The sequence below is a fragment of the Haliaeetus leucocephalus genome, unplaced genomic scaffold (assembly GCF_000737465.1).
Source record: "Haliaeetus leucocephalus isolate CR32 unplaced genomic scaffold, Haliaeetus_leucocephalus-4.0 Scaffold932, whole genome shotgun sequence".
NCBI classification, from domain to species: domain Eukaryota; kingdom Metazoa; phylum Chordata; class Aves; order Accipitriformes; family Accipitridae; genus Haliaeetus; species Haliaeetus leucocephalus.
In genome coordinates, this window is record NW_010973368.1 from 1 (window position 1) to 259 (window position 259).

The window sequence follows — 259 nt, forward strand, 5'->3', positions numbered from 1 at the left end:
GTGATTGATCCCAGTTTGATGGATCTAAATGGTCCAAGTGAAGATGCACTAGAATGGGATGAAACTGACATAAGTAATAAGCTGATCAGTATTCATGAAGACTTAAGTGATCCTGATCAGGAACTCAAGAAGGATGATCTAAGCCAGAAACCTACTTCAGGAGGATGTGGTGATAATGATGTGAATGAAGACAAAAGTATCAGTGATCGTGGAAGTCCTCTTTATTGTCCCAGCATTACTTCCCCTCCAAATCCTCACA

General features: G+C 40.5%; 1 protein-coding gene across 1 annotated transcript in view; it reads left to right on the plus strand.

Annotated features, from left to right (window-relative positions):
- Positions 1–18: 18 nt before the first annotated feature.
- The window catches only part of LOC104841936 (A-kinase anchor protein 6-like), a 9,488-nt gene continuing 9,247 nt past the window's right edge, over positions 19–259 (plus strand). Inside the window, exon 1 of the mRNA XM_010583985.1 lies at positions 19–196. Coding sequence (XP_010582287.1) covers positions 19–196 — 178 coding nt within the window. The remainder of the gene's footprint in view (positions 197–259) is intronic.